Consider the following 16,424-nt stretch of genomic DNA (forward strand, 5'->3'; position numbering starts at 1 on the left):
TCCAATGCTGACAGCGTGGCTCGATCCCCACAATTAGTACATTAATTGGCATCTTTAATACCACCTCTAACTACTGTCAGGAACAAGAACAGAATTCAGATTTCTATTTTCCACGAGCCCTGACGATACTTAGTACCCACAGGAACACCCAACCCTGCCTATGTCTCCAGCGGCCACTCCACGGCGTGCATTTGGGTTTATCCCATAGATAAGCAAAAAAACCCCAAATCCACTTGTTCCAGAGGCCGGCTGCGGTCTGCCCAGCTGCAAGACACCCGAGGAGCTGCCGACCCAACGGCCCTGTGAGCTTGCCTGGCACAAGAGGACCTCAAATCCCCCATTAGATGTCCCTCAAAGAAACCTGCGTGGCTGAACAGCTCAAGCATGGGGAGTTTTGCCATAGAAAGCGTTTCCTTAGTGGATCCACTGGATTATTACTGTAACTCCAGAGATGGGACTGACACGCTACCGGCAAATGCTACCTAAATGTTGTAAGCAAGTACTGAGTGTCATCCTTCAGAACTAGATTTAGAATTTTCCTGTACAGAAATAACCTAATACGGCAATTAAATGTTTCTGAACATGAGAAAGACCCTCTGAACTCAATAGCAAACGGTGATATAGGAACCTAGCATTGTTTTACAAGGTTAAGGCTAGGAGGTTGGCCCTGCATGACTGCTAGGGGTTGTGAGTTGGGAAGATAGGAAGCACTTGATGCAGGGGGGTGGTGGTGGCGGCAGGGTGGAAAATGACCATTTTTGCCCCTGGTGAGCAGCAGAAGGATTAAATGTCTGCAAGAGAGACCTGATGTGTGTTGGGGGAGCAGCAGCATGACTGCACGCCAGGAAATGTGCTCTAAGGGATAAATTAACACTGATCAAGATGCTCCTAAAGTTTCCTCATACTACTGTGCTATCTCCATCTCCCACACTTGTGATCTATGCAGTAGGTATGATACGCTGAATGGAGATAAAAATTTTCATTTGGAGATAAATATTTTCATTTACAATTCCCAAATGTGGGAAAGCTGGTGGATGCATGTCTTCAGACAAACATAACGCTGGGGGACATTAGGGAAAATAAATCTGAAGTTCAGATAGTGAAAACTGACATTTTTGTCCAGCTCTTGGAATGATCGCTAACAGCAAACCAATTCTCACAGCTTTATATTCAGATCAGCTCTGGGAAAGTTAATTTACAATGAATCCACTCCCCTCTCCCTCCATTTTGTGCAACATCACTCCTTATTATGGGAGAAGGATCCAAACCTCTAAGGAAAGTAACTGAAAGAACATCACTTGAAATCAAGAAGATTTGGAGTATTTCTTTCTGGCCAAAACTTTTTAGTCTGGGCACAAGCTATCCACTTGCTACCGCCAATAAATCTTTTCTGCAAGCAGAGGCTAAATAATCCAGCTCTTCTAAAAGAGAGTCCAAACTCTGGATCATGAGCCTGAAATGCATGCCTATGTTCATGGAAAACACACATGCATGAGAAACATCAAGAACCTGTTCTGCAAGAGCAGCAGCTTACAGTTTAACTGCTTTGGGAAAGATTTCTCTAAGCCTATATTAAGTCCCCAAAACAACCCATTTCATTAACAATCGCTGCAAATCAGATGGATCTGCTACACATTATTCCTTAAATCTCTATGGAAACTGATTTTATTCTATTGAATCTAGGTGACTAAGTATCTTTAAAAATCTGACTCAAAAATGCAAGTGGGCACCTTGTAGGATTTTGCTAAGTGCCTAGGTGCTTAAATTCCCATTGAAATTTAGGCAACTAGCTGCTTTTTCCAAATCCCATGAAAACATCTATCAGCATCACTACAAACAAAAACACTTTTGAAGAATCTGGTGCTTTGACCTTCTGCACTCAAGTAACAGAGAAGCAAAATGTTTTCCTTTTTGTTCTGTTCTGATCTGTTCGAAATTTATAGAGACCTACATTTATAATTGTTTACAAACACTGATTTTCCTGTCCTCAAAGGTTTTTTAAGACATAGGAAGAGCTGATAGTGGCAATTCTTTAACTCTTAAAGCTGAAAGTACACCCTTTTCATTTTAATGAAGGCATTAGGACAAAGAATATATGTTTCAGTTCAGTCTTGATGAAAATAAATCCATCTACAGCTTACCAAAATTCTCACAGGATACCACAACACTAGCTTTAGTAGCTATCTGCACAAACTGTACCCTAGTTTAAAATGGTTTCTCTTCCTGTATGATGGCACTCTTGTGATGTTCGGCTGCAGGCAGAGTGTTCTGGGAAATGGAAATGCTTTCTCCAATCGGCACCTTTTTAATTTCTCTTCATTACCAAAAAAAATGGAGCAATTTCAGCAAGAACGTACTCTATTGCAACACACATTTTGAAGCAATTCTGCAACGATAAGAAGCTGTCCATGCTCAAAAGCTCTGTTCCCTACTTACAGCATTCCCTGTGCTAGCTGGTTAATTTGTACCTACCAAGCTTTCTCTTCAGTAGACAGGAGACTGTACACTTTGTTGTTATGTTGGTCACAGCTGGGATTTTGTGGACTAACATTAATGCTGGTAAATATAAATTCCAATAAAGGAATACAGAGGGAGAGTATCTACACTTCCAACGATTATGGTACTCTTAAGAATAATATTAATGAACAAAGTGTGACGATTCACATTCATGAGTGCTTTAAAAATGCAAAAAACCCAAGAACACTTGCACATTAAGATTTGGCACAGTGTGAGCCTAAAGCGTGCATAAAATATATGGTAGAGTTGTCTGACTTTAAAACACCTATTCTGAACAAACATCTATTAAAAATCATAAATTCGAGTATAAAAACTAGGCTATAAATTGTTACACTGTAAATGCAATACTTTGAAAAAAAAAAAATGCCACGTGGAAAACATTTCCAGAAGTTTCAAGTTTGCATTTAATATTAAAAAAAAAAGAAAAATAGCAAACTAGTTGTACAATGACATTTCCTACGGTGGAATGTCTTGCAGGCCATATATGACTTGATATGGCACCTTAAAAAAAAAAACAACCTCACTGGTTTACTACGAATTTTATGAAGCAATCCATTTACAGTTTCTGTATTTCAAATCTGCTCATGTACTTTGCTCAGAAGGCATTTGAGCTGGCAAGTATATTTCATAAGGAAAGAAGTAAAGGCACTCATGTTTCCAAACGTAAAAGTCAACCTGCTCTAAGAGTCTTTGTGTTTCTGAAGGGAAACTAAGCCGTCATATTAGTTACACAAATCTAGTTTCACCTCCTTTCCAGAGCTCAGCTGTGCTTCTTGAGAACTACTTGACTTTTCAAAGCAGAGGAATTTAAAGTACAGTACAGTTCCCATCACTTGAAAAAAGCAAAACTATTGCATGAAAACTTCTCTCAGCAGAACTGTTTTATGCACAAAAGCCATTAGTTATGGCCACTACAGTCACAAGAGGGAGGAAAAAGGATCATAACAACTTAGAAAGTTAATCTAAGTTCATACACATGAGCATCTCAACACTTCTGAGAAATCTTTGCAGTTAGCTATACAAGATAAATAAATCTGATGTTTTACCCAATGCTCTCTCTAGAAGAGAGTCCAATGCTGTCTATCGGGTAGTTTTCTAAAGAGCCAACGTTACATTAAAAAAAATTAATTACTGATTTCTTCCTCAAAAGGTTTTCACATGCAGAGTCTGCAGTCTGAAAGTGCAGAAAAGTGTACAATCATTTAGCTTTCCAATCTGGAACAGATAGATAAAGCGAAAAAACCAACATACGAAGTCACAGCAAGGTATCAGGAAAAGGGAAGAAAAAACTAGTAGCATACTGGTCCATGATTTTGTCAATGAAAAGTGTTAAAATATGAATGATGATAGTATTTTTCTAAACTATTCTGCAATCACCAGTGGAAAAAAATCCTGTATTAACTTCTACAATCCAATGGAACATTACAAATAAACCTATCCAGTTAGTTTTGAATGTATGCAACAGAAACAAAGGTCACCCTCCTCAAAGAAATACGGGAAGTCCAAACCAACAGGCAAAAGTTGAAGCAGTGACAACTTGCATCCTACCGGGTAAGTTTAAGCATCTCTTTAGGCACTTCACTGGTTCATTAAATGCAATACAAAATAAAGCTATAAATATCAACATTTTGTGCTCTTAAAAATTAGTCAAAAGCAACAGAAAACAGCACAAAAGTGTGACATTTTTGGCAGCTTATTTCTTCCCTTCCCCAATATTACCTGTTGTCCAAGAATGCTTTGATTTGGGGATGCTTTGGCATCTCAGTATCAGGTTGTCTTAAGCCATAAAAGCTAAAACAGAACTGCTAGGCCTTAGACAATAAAGAAATTTGGTTTTAAAATTTCTTTATGGCTATATAAGAAGGACACTTTAGCAGTGGCATGATAGGGAAAAAAGCTTGCTTTCTTTTTAAATATTGCACTTTTCTTTTGTTCACTCACACTAATGCATAGAAACTTTTAAAACTTTGACTATTAAAATTTCATGCTATGAAAAAGTTATGGGAAATAAATTTCTATACATCCAATATGAAAGAACAGATACGCTAGCCTTCCTTTACTTTCCTTAGTTAAAACATTGAGAAAGAAGAGAGTGCAAAAAAACCCACAACCCTATTTTTGGTCAGCCTGTGTATTAACTTTATAGGTGCCAACTAAACAAACTGCAACATGTGATGAGCATGGGTACTGCTAAGGACAACTGAGGGTGACTGTCAGTAAAACAAGATTATGCACGATTGAAACACAGTAAGTGGGGCTGAAATGGCAAATCATGAGGCCTCTTCTCTTGGGAAGGGGCACGACAAAGCAGATGAACTTCACACTTCAGTAGCATGCTGTAGGATTTATCACGATTAATTTCACATTAAAGTGTGCGCAATGTTTTTATCCACATCTCGCATCGCCTTCAATTGCTGTAGTAAGACAGTGACTGGCAAGCAGTCTCCAGGAGACACAGAAGAATCCAGTGGGCAATTCAATGCAACGCAGCCTGCGCGTCTCTGTCACGAGTCATGACATGGTGGTACGTTCTCAGGACAGGCAGAAACGATCTTCTGCTGGACTCCACTAATCTGAAAAATGATTGCTTGGAAAAAGAAGTCTCTAAGCACTTCACTCCAGTGCTTAAAGAACAAAGCGCTAGGATTGGATATAACAAAAACAGTTTCAGGATCCTGACCACTGCACAGAAAGCCAGCCGGAAACTATGCAGAGTAGTGCTCCTCAGTGTTACTTTTGTTATCATTAGTAATGTTAAGCATCAAGAAAATAAAACACGTCATTGCACATTACAGCCGTCAAGAAGCACGGCTAAACTTTGACACTAGAGAATTGAATAACCTGATGCTACATCACAAACAGCTTCTGGCGTGTATCTATTTCAAAAGGTCTTTACATACTCAGTAAAAACTCCTTTACTCCTGCCCAGCGAATGCTTCAGGTTAAGTGACGAGTTATGGCACGAAGGGCATACAGAAGTTCGGCTTGCATACGAGCTTCCATTAGAAGTAGATTGACATGAACCTGTTAAAAATTAAATCAGCCATTTAGTTCACCTCTGAATGCAACATTGTTTATTCATTTAGGCTGAAATTTCTAACCTTTAGTAAAGTATCACTGCAAGAAACTATGTCCTTTCTCCCTGTACCCTGCTGCAGGACTCCAGTTCCACTTGAGACAGCTCTGTACTATGCCAATACTAGACAACATCCTAGGACTGCAAGGAACTAGTCTCAACTGCTGCTTTAAGCAATCTTCCATCTGAGAAGTCCCAATAAAACTGTTTTTGTATCCTAATGGTATTAGTTCTTTATGAATTATATTTTGTTTTCTTTACTACAACCTGTGACTGCTATGTAGGAGCACAGAATAAGGAATAGTTTACATGCCAGATAGGCTAACAGGCGCTGAACCCTTGTCAGGAAGCGTTTAACTTGGATATCTGAAGACATGTTGACATTTTTATTGATGAAAAACACCATGCACCATGAAGATTTTTATATTTTTTTATATATATTTTTTTTTTCATATATATATATATATATGAGTTAGGGTCTTTTTTGATCCCCATATCCCAAGTATTGGCATAGTTGACAGCTTCTGCGTTCCCAAGTTTATTCACTTTTCTTTTACAGTTGTCAGTTCAATTTTATGGAGAAGTCACTCAAAATAGTAACAAAAAAAGAATCAGTATTTCCAGTAGTCTAAGAAATTGTTTTGTAAAATTGATCTCTAACACTCAATGAATTAATCTCATTTGTTTTTCTCTGGTTAAAAACAGTTCATTTGACAGATACTGCCATTCTTGGGTGTCGCCATATTTTCATTTTTAAACAGCATGGGGGTCTCTGTGAAGCCAGCTTGGCTTTGAAATACGTACCTTCTCCGAGTGCTTGAACTGACGCCAGTAACTATCGTACATGCGCTTGGTAGTTCTCTCTGGGTAGCAGGTCACTGTCTTTATGTAAACCTTCAGGCTGCGTTCAAGTAACTGATTAACTTCTCCATAATCATAGTCATCATACCTAAATAACACAGGCAATCACTCTGTTGGATATAAGTTTTTAAAAGCATGGTCTTTTGCAGCATTATGTTCTTAAGTTTGGGAATTGGAGCATTTATTATACATGCTAGAAAACCACCTGCTAACAAGAGGATCTGAAAGGCTTAGTACTTCAATGTTGTCTGTTCTGAACAAAGGATACAGGCTGGCTTCAGAGAAGACAATTCTGTAATAATTTCCATCCTGATTCATGATCATTTTCTCCACTGGAAGCAAAAGTTATACTGATATGCCAGCAAAACCACTCTAAATTCCAGACTGAGGCATCACCTCCACTTCAACACCCGGAGTCTAAAACCATGCTTTTCACATGCTTCATTTTTCATTCTCTTTACACAGTTTAAAATGCACTCCCTAAGCCAGGGGATTTTCATCCATACCTGATTCCATACATACAGTGGACATAGTTAAATAAAGCTCTTCTTAGCGTAGTTGTATCAACATCTTCATGTGTTGCCATAGTGTTATACGTGAGGTTATACACCATCCTAAACTTCTCATCGAGGAGATGCCCAATATCAGAATAAAGCCTGTTTACAAGGGAAAAGCCATGATTTTCCCACGTGTAGTCCTGCAGGAAGAGAAGGAAATATATAAATGTACAAAAGAAGTGAAGTCCCTATCTGATCCTCTCTATAGCTCAATAGTTTTTGTTGTCTGCTAGTTATAACTTTATGCTCTTTAAAAAATTTGCATTTTGAATCCTTCATCCATATCACCTGCTCCATTCCTCCAGACTTCCTGGCAATGAATATCATGTTGCAACACCCCACCTCCAGCTGGATATCATTAGCCTACAGGAGAAAAAACCCAAGCTTCTCTTGAAGCATTGAGGCAATTTTCCACTGTCTGCTGTGCCGCTCCGACCAGTATCATTCTATGTGGGATGGGCCTGTAAGTTTAAAAATGTGTTCCTCTTGGCGGCTTTGATTGCTTAGCTCTGAGCAGAGATGGAGTATTTACTTCCACCCAGGACATACACTCATTGGGTAAAGTGCTGAACCGTCCTTGAACAAACTAATAAAATCCAGGCTGCTTTGGTCTCAGACAAGCACCTGGATTGCAAAGATAAAAGCTCGCCTGTCATATCAGGAATGGGAAATCTTTGCAGAGGGGTGGCACAGCATCAGCAGCAGAGAACAACCCTGCTTCAGAGCAGTGTGCAACCACTCTCCACGCTGCGGTTATACAGAACATGTTAGTTTGCCCACATCCTTGGCAAGTGTTCAATCATTCAATCACTGATGCCATCTTTACAATTGAGGGCATCATCTCCACGTCCTTTCTGTGTCTGGCTGTTTTCAAAAGGTACTGCTGGGCAAGGGTCCTCACCCAGGCGCTTTAGAGCACGTCTACTGGATTGGCCCCCTGATTAGGATAGTGGGGAAGAGTATGTAGGACAATATTCAACTGCCTAACAGAGGCATTCAGTGACATCTGAAATGCACCACAACATCACGTCTGGCCTCCAGCTGCCAGTCCAAAAGACTGTAAGGCTTGTGAGAAATACGCCGTACCTACCAGCCCTGTAAAGGTGTCCAGGACACCTGGGGCATCTCAAAAGCCTCTGAAAACCATAAGCCTCAGGAGGGAGAAAGCACTGTTTGCTAACAGCAGTTAATCTATACTAACAATGAAAAAGGGAAAAAAATATTAAAGACATTCTGCTGTGTATGGAATACCTTTTTCTATTAGTAAATTTAAACCCAGAGAGATAAAGGCAGTCTTGTTTTATCAGAGTAAGGATTGGATTTATTGCAGGTTTTGGGATGCTACTGCAATTTAAATAGCATTAATAGCAGAGCATTTGGGAGGCTGTGGGTATATACATCTAACTGCTTAAGAGTAGGACATACTAATGAAGTTAAATTATCAAGGTGACTCCTTTGAATGTAGGCCAGAAGTTGTCCTGTTTATTTAAGAGCAGAGATGTTTTAGTTCCAGTTTCAACTTCTGTAGAACTTTTTTCCATGGGAGCCTGCTGCTCCTAAAGTAGTTAAGCAGAATGTTTGATTTATAGGCACTGACTCTGCCTTATTCTTTTTGGCAATATCTACCTACTTTAGGTTCATATAAAGACCACAGAGTAAATTATCCAGATCAGCAGACTGCTATATAGCTAAATACATTTCCTGAGAGTGATCACGGATTCTTCACTTTACACTCTTAGATACATCTTCTGATCATGAAGTTTTCCTGCACCCACTGTTTTTTTAATTGAAGTTCTCCGATTTGGTTTAAGATTTTTTCTATTGCTTACAATTTATTACCAGACTGCTGATTAATCTACTCTATAAGCTGGAACGAACCACCTAGAATGTCCCTCCTGTTACACGAAGAAGTTTGTGAGTCTGGTCATGGAAAAAGATGCCAATATGTAAGACAATGTACAGGTAAAATGTACATGCTGTTCTTTCAACAGCAATAAATAAATATTACTCAAATATAGCCAAAAACTTCGGTAATAATATTTAAGAATTCATTTTCTTTTCTGACATTCAAAATCCAGTGATTTGGTGCATATATGAGAATGATACTCACCAAATCGCTCTCACAGACATACATACATCTATGTATTGAAAACCACTGGACAGAGAATACCTGATAAAATGACAGAAATAAAGAGTTCTTCCAGTGGATTTTTTTCTACGACATCTGGAGGGACAGAAAAATAAATTCTTTCTCTTCTACCTTTCACTTTTATTCCAGATTTAGTGATATGCTTTACAGTTTTCAAACATTAATTCTGGTTATAATTGGAATAAAACTGAAAGCTAAATATTCCCTTGTCTAAGATTTACAAATACTAAAAGACTCATCTCAGGTAGATTTATGGAAGCTTGCGAGTTATTTAATGGACCAGGAGAATAAAAGGAGCATGCAACAAATGTGCCCCACTAGAACTGCTTTACGCTATTTGCTCTGTAATGACATAAACAAACATTCTTTGAGTGAATGTACTTTAAAGAGATGGTACCTGAGCTCTGAATGTTGGGAGATGGTCTTCTCCTCGCCTTGCAAAGTCTTTGTACCCAAACCCAGGATCTTCAATATAGCGGGAAACATCTGTAGAAACTATTTCATCATCAAATGCTGTGAATAAAACAGCAAAATGCTTTGCTTTAGGCAAGCACATGAGTTAGCGCTGACTTCCAACTACCACTCTACTATAGGACTAGAGAACAATTTTAGAAGTTGTGAAAAGGAAGATTGCGGTATGAAGGAAAGAAACATTTAAATCCCAATATGCTTCTATGGGCTCCATCCCTTTCATTGAGCCAACTAAATGTCAGCCTACACCAGACATCTAATGTACTTCTACAAAATGGGAAGGTATGGGCTAAACTTCTGTCTGGAGGTGTGCTTTTCTCTCTGTTGACTTCTGAGGGAGGCTAGGTATCTTATATCAGGAAGATGAATCCTGTTAGTAAAGTCATTATGCTAGGGTAAGAAACAGAAAAATGTACCCTTGACAAGAGGATTGCTATGCTGAACAGGTATGATGTCAGGTATTACACCAGCTCTGTTCTGTAACCTGGAGTATAAGCAACCAGAAAGCAATGCAACACTCCACTTGTAAATATCAGTTGAAGATTATATGAAAGCAAAGAGCTTATACATCAGGCTGAAATTCTGCCAGAAGCTCTAGTAACTAAGCATCTTCAAAGAGGTCCAAAACGTGTCACTAAGCAAGCGCAGGTTCTCTATCAGGAATCAATCTTTCCCTCCTGAATAAACAGGTGGTTTGATTGTGTAACTACCTCTGCAGAAGTTGACTACTGCATAGCTGACTGCATTTGACCCTGATGTTAAAATCCTGGCTCACTTCCACATGCATTGACAGAACAGTTGCCATATGTCCACTGTTAGCACCTTGAAAAGTCAGTTAATCTAAGAATTGCAGAAGTGCTTTATCTCCTCTTTGCCTCACTAAACAATCAAAACATAACTGCGTAGGAAGAAGCTCGCACAGCATCTGCTACAGCAAATCCTCAGCAAAGAATAAAAACCGGCACACATACACTCCTCTCCCCTGAGAATTTCATGAAAGGGTAAAGGCCCAACACATACAAACTCCTCAACTCAAACCAGCAAAAGGCAAAGAGGGAGGAAAGTCAACAAAACTATCAGCAACCATATCAAAAACACCCTTCTGTCCCAAACAACACCTCTTCCTTATATGCCTGAAGTTGCAGTGACTCATGGAAGTCCTGATTTGATACTGAAACTGCAATGGGTGTCAGTTTATCTGCACTGTTGATAGTGTCTGACCAAAGAAAAATAGAGCAAGAATGGACTATGTCTGTTTCTTAAAATCCAGCCATGATGTTGCTGGATGTATCTTCTTTCAGAGATTTTGCATGTTCCTAGAAAGCCACAAACAATCTCTCTGCTGATGCACAATACATTCTTCCTCCCTTTTGGGCTCAGTGCACTAAAACCTTCAAACATGTTTAGTCTGAAACTACCGAGATCTAAATTCACAAAGAACAGTGTCAGTAAAGTGGGAGGCACTGTATGGGTCACTTCTTAAAAAGACACAAGCTATCATCTTCAAGTAGCCTCTACTATGAGGAAATGGTTGGAGATTCTGATTGTCTTAATAGTATTCTTTCTTTGAACACTTTATTTGGAAAAAACCCCCACCTTCCTGTCCATAGGAAATAGATTTCATGGTATGGTTCGTTAGAGATGAAGGCCTCCAGAGCATATGAAGAATACTGGAAAATAAGCTTTCACCTCAGAATTTTGAACATTATTTAAGAATAAAAAAAAAATGCTAAGAATCTCTATCACAACACAAGCAGTGGAAAAGCACAGCAGTATGATCACTCAGAATGGTACGTTAGAAATGTCCTTTCCAGGAGGGCAGTAAATGGTAAAGAAGTTGAGTCTCATCCCAATCTATTTCCTGAACTAAATGTCGTATCTGAAGGCTACTTATGAGTGTCACTGAAGTTCTAAGCACTGTAGAAACTAAACCTGTGAAACACTACTGAATATTTATATGAATGAATTGATTTGAAGATATAGAGCATATAAAGAAAGAGAAATTTATACCCAACTTTTTAAAGAAGCCTACAGGCTTTTTTTTTAATATACAAATCTAAATTTCAAGCAGCAAAAAGGATGGTTATTTGCCAATCAAGAAATTTTAAGCAGATTAATCAAGTGACAGGACCACCCCCACGACATTCCTACTAGACCAAGAGACAGAATAAAGAAATGGACAGAAAAAGTTGTAGTCACTGAACTGGCCTCAAGTGTTTCGTTCTTACAAAGCACAAACAAATGTGACCTGGAAAAGCACAAATACCTCCACTAATTACTAGCAGACTCTCCTTCTTCTCCTTTTCAAAGCGAGTTGCCATTTCTTCCTGAGAGGCTTCGTCGTCCTCTTTATCTTCTTGTAGCCTCTTCATCCTTTCCATTAAGGCCTCCAGCTCACTTAAAGAATCTGCAATCTGCAAAAACACCATGACATTCTGCAAAATTAGAAGATAGACAACGTGTGTCATCTTCAGATTTCATGCTCAACAATAAACGTTCTCAAAAACAGATAGCAGCAGCAAACACGAAAACTCATGCCAGAATGCATCTTGTCACATACAGCATAGACAAACACCTTTCAGACAGTGAGAAGAAGGGAGCTGGGAAGTGTTACTCTAACCTATCGCAGTCATCTACTGCAGTGGGATTAACAGCGGAAGAGGTGGTGTTTGAATGTGGAAACCATAGTCGCTTATAATAGATATTCCACCATGCAGATGGCTCAGGAAAAGCCATCTTGTACCCTATGTGTATCAGAAAACAATTTTTAATATTAAGGTAACTTTTTTCAGTCTATTAATAATGCAAAATATGTTTCTGAAGAGATACAGTGCAACACAGCAATGCAGGAACACAACCTGAGACAGCAAATCAGTGTTTTCTTTTTCTTTTCATTACATGTGATCAAAATAACCATTATGTTGACCCTTTTTCTTGCTTTTGTGAGGAACTCAGGCCTCTTTACTAGAAATACCTCAAGGTTTGGGGTTCTGTGAGCTGTACTTATTATTCAGATCTTTCAAAAGATAAATTGTTTTTTCTTTTCCATCTTTTCCTTTTGATTCTGTTCTTCTGCCCATAGCTATGATTGTTTTCTAGTATGCTACTCACAGCTTAACAAGCAGCACAGTCAGCAGCAGCCCTTTGCTCACTACAAATGAGGAATAAGACACCCCAGTGATTTGAGCTAGCATGTCTTATAGCCCAGAAATTTCAGATACAGCAATTGAACTGACTGATCACATGTTCACATTGTACTGCTGATTTTTAAAAATACATCTACTGACTCTGCTCATAATCCCTATCTTCCATCAAAGGCGATGAGGCTAATTCATCAATTGGCATTAACTCAAGGACATGTCTTCAAAGCATTATAGAGCCAGTTTCAGAAAAAAATTTCCACTTTTAAGTTAATTAACTAGTCATCAAAGTTCTCTGTTGGTTGATTCACGACTGGAACAACAGCGTGAAGAATTATGCAATTTTATTTCAGACATTTCCTCCCATCTACACATGGAAGTGTTTCAGAATTGACCTGTTTTGTGATTGTCGGCCTTGAAGACAAAATTATTATTACTATGACCTCTTTTTTTTCCACTTCTTTTTTCATTCCACATGTTAGGAACATGGATGACACAACGCTCCAGTCAGCAACACACTATCTGAAGAAACTGGGACTTTAAGCTTTCAGTCTTGCCCAATGGGCTGTGAGATTAACTATCAAAATCACATTGCTCTGACTACCATCCACCATTACAATGTGGCTTTCAATAGATTACACTGCAAACTGCTAGACCTAACGTAAGAGTTACCAGCCTCAAGCATTCCAGTAAAGTAGACAAAAACTTTCAAACTACCCTGAAATTTAAACAGGAAAGAATGGAAGAAAGTTTTCTAATGCAAAACAGAGGCAAGCAAAAGAATCTTCTTGTGACACTAACCCCAAAGTTGCTACTTGTGAGGGATGCATTTTCTATGTTGTTGTCATTGGCAAGATCACAGACACAGAAGTTGTTGACTGCTATAAGTCTGACTCCATTAGATGTATCCGGATCTCTCTCTGGATTAATGCCACTACCAAATACAAAACTTGCCAAGGCATGATAATGTGCCAACAGGACAACAGCATGCACCAGTTCAGGAAGAGACCAATTATTTTCCCCAGTCTTGACAAGTTTCTGAAATGAGAATGAAAGAAGCGTAAATATAAAATTTCTTTTGGCTCCCAGCTTTTCTATAAAACACTGTGTATTTTAAAAAGGGATCAATTCTTTTCTTCCAATAATACCATTATTGGAAGAACAAAGAGCACACAAACTCCCACTGGATTAAAAAAAGAGACATCTAATATATTACCTCTTTTCTTTTGGGGTTATTTTAGCCATTGCTATTCCTGAAAAGTAAATCTTGTTGGCTTTGTCACACAGAAGAATTTATTGGCTTATTCAATGCTCTAGTACTTCCCTGAATTTTTTAACTCAAGGTAATGAAGCCTAACCAGACACTTGCATAGTTCTTAGCAGTTCTTACTACCGGACATTTACTGCTATTACAGGGCACGACTTAACAGGTACCTGAATGTGCTCTTTCGTGATTAGCCAGGGCCTGTGTGCAAGGAGTTTGTTTATTTCATTCAGATTTTTCAGTCTTTGAGGAATGTATTCTAAACCGTTCAACCACTCTGCAATCCCGCCGGTCTTCAAAAACTCATCAACGTGCATATTTATTAGGTAGGAACACTGATGTCTGGCTGCAGCCTGGAATAATTAAACAGAGTGAAAAGGGCAGCACATTAGCATGCAATCTGATTTTGCTACAGGTGGAAGACAGGTTACTAACACAAAACAAAAATACAGTTTCATTCCAAAGGGTCGTGCATTTCTATACAGTATGGAGGATTCTCCAATAAAAATACATTTGATTACTTTACTCTGAATCGTAGAATCTAATTTAGGTTGGAAAAGATCTCTAGAGGAGATCTGGTCCAACTCCCTGCTCACAGTAGGGCTGACTTAGATCAGGTTGCTTGGAGCCTTGCTCAGACAAGATCTCCATCCTTGGAGATCACACAACCTCTCTTGGCTCCTGTTGCAATATCTCAACATCCTCATGGTAAAAATTGTTTTCCTAGTGTCCACCTGGAATTTGTTGTGACTTCAGTCCACTTCATCTCACTCCACATTGATGGTTAAATGTCCAGAAATAAGGTTACACAGTTTTAACTGCTCTCTGTAAAACCTCACTCTCGTGGGCATGTGAGAAGAGTATCGCTGTGGGAAACAGGGAAACACGTACGTTGCCAATTCTCCCTTCTCATTGTAAACCTTCTAACTAGGCATGCTTTGTTCTGTAGGCATGCTTTATTCTGATGAAAAATAACTACAAAAATTCACCCCCTGCGAAAATATCACACTAGTCTCTCCTTTCTAAAGCCCTTTTTTTTTTTTTTTTAACACAAAAGCCAAGGTTGCAGGAGAAAATATATAGTCTGTTGTTACATACCATTATAGCAATGTAGTGCCTATAGGGCAAAGGAAGGGGCCCATCCATGCGCAACATATAGAACTGGCTGCGGAGGAAAGACTCCAGGTACTGAGTATGAATACTCATGACCTGTGTGATGTTGTCCAGGCGACCAGACGTAGAGTATTCTTCCACAAGAAGATTAGTACGTTCATCCAAACCATTTGCTTGCATAACCTTAAAAATAAGATGGACAAACTTAACAGAGAACGAGATTTTCTCCAGCTTTAGCCCTGGAGAGAAACATATTGCAGTATGAAAGGTTTGATTGAGCATAAACTTAAAGGCAATGCTGGAGATCCGGATGTGTATTTGTAAATATACATACTTGCATGTGTGCAAATACACACGCTCAGATGCTATTTGTATACTGAGAACTGAAAAGCACTTTACACTGTACTTTTGTTATTTTAATATGTTTCTACAAAAACCAAAAACATTTTTCTGTAGATCTTTCCAAATCAGCTAAACTCACAAATGCTTGAAGTCAAATCTGTGCAGAGAGCTGGAAGTAAGCAAGAGCTAAATGGAAAGTAAAGTCTTTATGGAAGTCAGCCTGTATAGACACACACCACTCGAGCATTCAGCCCTAAAACCAATTTCAAAATTAATGGAGAGGAACTGGGTTATGTAACCAAATTATAGAAACAGCCTGGCAATCTACCCCTTCTGTGCTTGTATAATTGAAGAGGAGATCAAATGCTAATTTGTCCGTAACATTCAAGTATTATTTAGAATAGAAATTTAATGCTTTCTTTAAACAAAAGCTGTTCTTTAATTATTCCAACCAATCCAAACCTTGGGCATAAGATGAAATGAAACAACAAAAAGAGTAAGTACCTCTTGCATTGCAAGCCCTGACACAGTATTAGTGCTATTACTCAGTGTTTATCACCAAGACCAGCCATTCTCAACATGTTCACCACTGAAGTTACAAGCACAAGAGTAGAATACCCAGTATTTATTCTGAGACTGCACAGCATTAAACCACCCAGCTTACTATTGAAAACACTATGAAATGAGAAAGCATTTTAGCTGGTTTACTGCACATGAAGATAGAAAGTGCCTAAAACCAAGAAGACACAATGCTTTTGCTGAAATATTCTATTTAAAATACGTTTTCCTTCTTTATAATGGGCTGGTGAATGGACCATGTCTCAAATATTTTTCCATCACATCTTATATAGAAGTTACATAAAAAGAAACAGGAACAACATACTACATTTTCAGTTCTCACCACTGTACTTCTCTGTTTTCATTTGTGGGCCCA

The 16,424-nt window shown here is 38.7% G+C and overlaps 1 protein-coding gene across 2 annotated transcripts in view; it reads right to left on the reverse strand.

Annotated features, from left to right (window-relative positions):
- Positions 1–4,567: 4,567 nt before the first annotated feature.
- SESN3 (sestrin 3) overlaps positions 4,568–16,424 on the reverse strand; it is a 37,970-nt gene continuing 26,113 nt past the window's right edge. The window contains exons 3-11 of one of the 2 annotated variants that reach the window (XM_059825824.1): positions 15,134–15,331; positions 14,206–14,388; positions 13,573–13,809; positions 11,898–12,045; positions 9,558–9,673; positions 6,961–7,151; positions 6,398–6,542; positions 5,418–5,541; positions 5,076–5,090 (exon numbers count right to left, since the gene is read on the reverse strand). In XM_059825824.1, the coding sequence (XP_059681807.1) occupies positions 5,455–5,541; positions 6,398–6,542; positions 6,961–7,151; positions 9,558–9,673; positions 11,898–12,045; positions 13,573–13,809; positions 14,206–14,388; positions 15,134–15,328 (1,302 nt within the window). In that variant the 5' untranslated portion in view covers positions 15,329–15,331 and the 3' untranslated portion in view covers positions 5,076–5,090; positions 5,418–5,454. Of the gene's footprint in view, positions 5,542–6,397; positions 6,543–6,960; positions 7,152–9,557; positions 9,674–11,897; positions 12,046–13,572; positions 13,810–14,205; positions 14,389–15,133; positions 15,332–16,424 lie in introns of both variants that reach the window. The other variant, XM_059825753.1, reaches the window with a different exon arrangement.

Source organism: Gavia stellata, chromosome 1 (assembly GCF_030936135.1).
Source record: "Gavia stellata isolate bGavSte3 chromosome 1, bGavSte3.hap2, whole genome shotgun sequence".
NCBI classification, from domain to species: domain Eukaryota; kingdom Metazoa; phylum Chordata; class Aves; order Gaviiformes; family Gaviidae; genus Gavia; species Gavia stellata.